Source organism: Daucus carota, chromosome 6 (genome assembly GCF_001625215.2).
Source record: "Daucus carota subsp. sativus chromosome 6, DH1 v3.0, whole genome shotgun sequence".
Classification (NCBI taxonomy): Eukaryota; Viridiplantae; Streptophyta; class Magnoliopsida; order Apiales; family Apiaceae; genus Daucus; species Daucus carota.
Genome location: NC_030386.2, coordinates 3,393,140 through 3,395,985, shown reverse-complemented (window position 1 = coordinate 3,395,985; position 2,846 = coordinate 3,393,140). Strand labels below are relative to the sequence as shown.

At 36.6% G+C, this 2,846-nt stretch overlaps 1 protein-coding gene across 1 annotated transcript; it reads left to right on the top strand.

Annotated features, from left to right (window-relative positions):
* LOC108226620 (acetylajmalan esterase) lies at window positions 1-1,907 on the top strand. Its single transcript, XM_017401608.2, has 5 exons — window positions 1-478; window positions 635-826; window positions 910-1,064; window positions 1,145-1,418; window positions 1,505-1,907. Exons 1-5 carry the CDS (start codon window positions 199-201, stop codon window positions 1,720-1,722), a joined length of 1,119 nt encoding a protein of 372 aa, XP_017257097.1. The 5' UTR covers window positions 1-198; the 3' UTR covers window positions 1,723-1,907.
* The last annotated feature ends 939 nt before the right edge of the window (window positions 1,908-2,846 follow it).

The following is a 2,846-nucleotide window of genomic DNA, read 5'->3' as shown; positions in this document are numbered from 1 at the left end:
TATATTGCATTAGCCTCAAAATGTATGGTTGGTCGTTAGATATATAAATATTGCGTAAGACTCCAGTCCATTAGGACCTGGAGCTTCATATATACTTACCTTGAAGTACGAAATTAAATAGCACACATGCGTACATATCTTGAGAGATTCTATATAAAAGTTGATTCCCTACAGGACTTATATATTTCATAAGTGAAAATGGCTTCTTCTTCCAATGCTGGTTTATTTCAGCTTCTGATAATCTTTTGTTCTATGTTCTATCTCCCTCAAGCTCAAGAAACGACATTACCTGACATTGGTTTACTGAAGAGCTGCAACATTGATAAAATTTATCAATTTGGAGCCTCCAAATCGGACACTGGAAATCGTAGGATAGAGAATCCTTTGGACACTTGCAATATGCATCCTTACGGCCAGAGCTTTCTTAAGGAGCCTACTGGCCGTTGTTCTGATGGACTACTCATGATTGATTACATTGGTATGAACTTAAATGTACTCCTCGTAAACCTTATTTGTTAATAAGTAATAATCTGCATGCGAAATGTTGAAATGTACATTTTCTAATATATATGTTTCTACCTCCAAAAACTCGATTTAGCTAGGAGTTTTTGTAACATGCTTCTTCATTAAACAGCATCAGCAGCTGGTATCCCCTTTCTCAATCCGTATCTAAATTTCACGGCAAACTTTAGCCATGGTGTAAACTTCGCGGTTGGTGGTTCTACAGCATTGCCAGTAAAGAAAAATGCCACAGATTCTGCTACCAGGAGTTCTCTTCAAGTACAAGTTAACTGGATGTACAATTTTTTTGGATCGCTCTGCAATTGTAAGTTATTTAATACCGTACATGACCAGAGATTGTGTACTGAAGACACCCTTTCATACAACAACTTCTGTATGTTGTCGCAGCCTGCAGCCCCGGAAATCATAAGAAAACTTTATTTATTGTTGGAGAAAGTGGAAATAATGATTATACTTCTGCATTATTTCAAGGAAAATCTGTAGAAGAGATAAAACATAAATTGATGCCTCAAGTTGTTCAATCCATCATGCATGCAGTAACAGTAAGTTATTTAGACTCTGATTCTTTGTTCGTGTACAATTTTTTTCACATGTCAATGAAAAATGCTCTTCTGAATTTCAGAATGTTATTAGTGCTGGAGCTGTGCAAATAATTGTTCCTGGCCAATTTCCACTAGGCTGTTTCCCTATATATTTGACAGTGTTCCCAAGTAACAGCACAACAGCTTATGATAAACATAAATGTTTGACAGCTTTGAATGATCTTGCTGAAGCTCACAACAACTATCTACAGCAAGCTATAAGCACATTGAAAACGCAGAATCCCAACACCAAGATTGTGTATGGTGATTACTACAACGCCTTTCAATGGCTTCTAAATAATGCACCACATTTAGGTATACTTTCCTTCTTATCATTAAGAAACCGTCTTTGACCATATTCATTCATATTATCTGATGCACAAGTATCATCTAATTGCCAGGACTTGATGCAGAATCTACTTTAAAAGCCTGTTGTGGAATAGGTGGTAGATATAATCTGAACTCAACCCAACGGTGTGGGAGCCCAAGTGTTCCAGTCTGTCCGGATCCTGATCGACATATTAGTTGGGATGGAGTTCATTTGACACAGAAGGCGAACCGCCTTATTGCCACGTGGCTTGTAGCAGATTTTCTCCCAATGATTGATTGTAAAAAATAGTGAACACCCCCCCCCCAAGGCAGACATGTCTTCAAGAGGAGATGAGTAATAGACCAAAAAATTAAATTCAAATACATTTGAGAACTCCTTGAATATATTTGAAGATGTTATTATTATTACTCCAATAAGTTTCCATCTCCACAAAAAGTCGTAGAAAATAAAATTATATATTTTCCTGCAGAGTATAAATTTCTCCACTTATTGTTTTTTCTTCAAAATTACAGCATAAGATTGTTCAGTTAGACATTTTAATGGGATTCCATGAACTTTTCATCCAACGGTTCACCATTTTGATCAGTTGCCCCTTTTTTTGGCGAAATGAAGACAGAATCTTAAGTATTTGCCTTCTGCAGAGCTGACAGTCTTCATAATAACATGTCATACATGAACAATGAATATATGTCAGGTACGAAGAAAGCAGAATAAGTGAAATAGGTAGAACGAACAAATTCCAGATATCTAAGTACACAGCCAATCATGTGGAAACAGCACCATTTAATTCTTGACAATTGTAATATATTGGTTTGGAACCTAATAGAAGATGTGGATCTACTGGGAACTATTAATCGGAAAATGACATTAAATTCTACTTCATGTAGCATTATCAAGATCATAAATCATGATTGCATTATTTCTAGTGAAGTAGTCCATAAGGGCAAGTTACAAGACATATATATTGCGTGTGACGAGAGGTATGGTTGGTTGTGATATATATATTGTGTTAGCCTCAAAGACGTTTGGTATGGTTGGTTAATGAGTGTGGTACAGCACTACCACTATAAGACATGCTATACAAGGGGGATGCTTGGTTGTGACATATATATTGCGTTAGCCTCAAGACGTTTAGTTGGTTGTCAGATATAATTAAACATGGTTCTGCATTAAACAGCATTAGCAGCTGGCATCCCCTGTCTCAGTTCGTATGTGATTTCAAGGCAAATTTTAGCCATGGTGTAAACTTCTCAGTTGGTGGTTCTACACAATTCCGGTAAAAGAAAAATGCCACAGTTTCTGGTACCAGGAGTTCTCTTCAAGTAAATCTGACACAGCACGCAAACTGCCTTGTTGCCTTGTGGCTTGTCACGGATTTTCTACTAAAGATTGATTGTAATATACATTAAATT

Excerpts from the sequence above, each read along its gene's own strand:
- LOC108226620 (XM_017401608.2), top strand. The coding sequence starts at position 199 with ATGGCTTCTTCTTCCAATGCTGGTTTATTTCAGCTTCTGATAATCTTT. Across the intron at positions 479-634 it reads ACTCATGATTGATTACATTG|CATCAGCAGCTGGTATCCCC; the intron begins GTATGAACTTAA and ends TTCATTAAACAG. Across the intron at positions 827-909 it reads TTTTGGATCGCTCTGCAATT|CCTGCAGCCCCGGAAATCAT; the intron begins GTAAGTTATTTA and ends ATGTTGTCGCAG.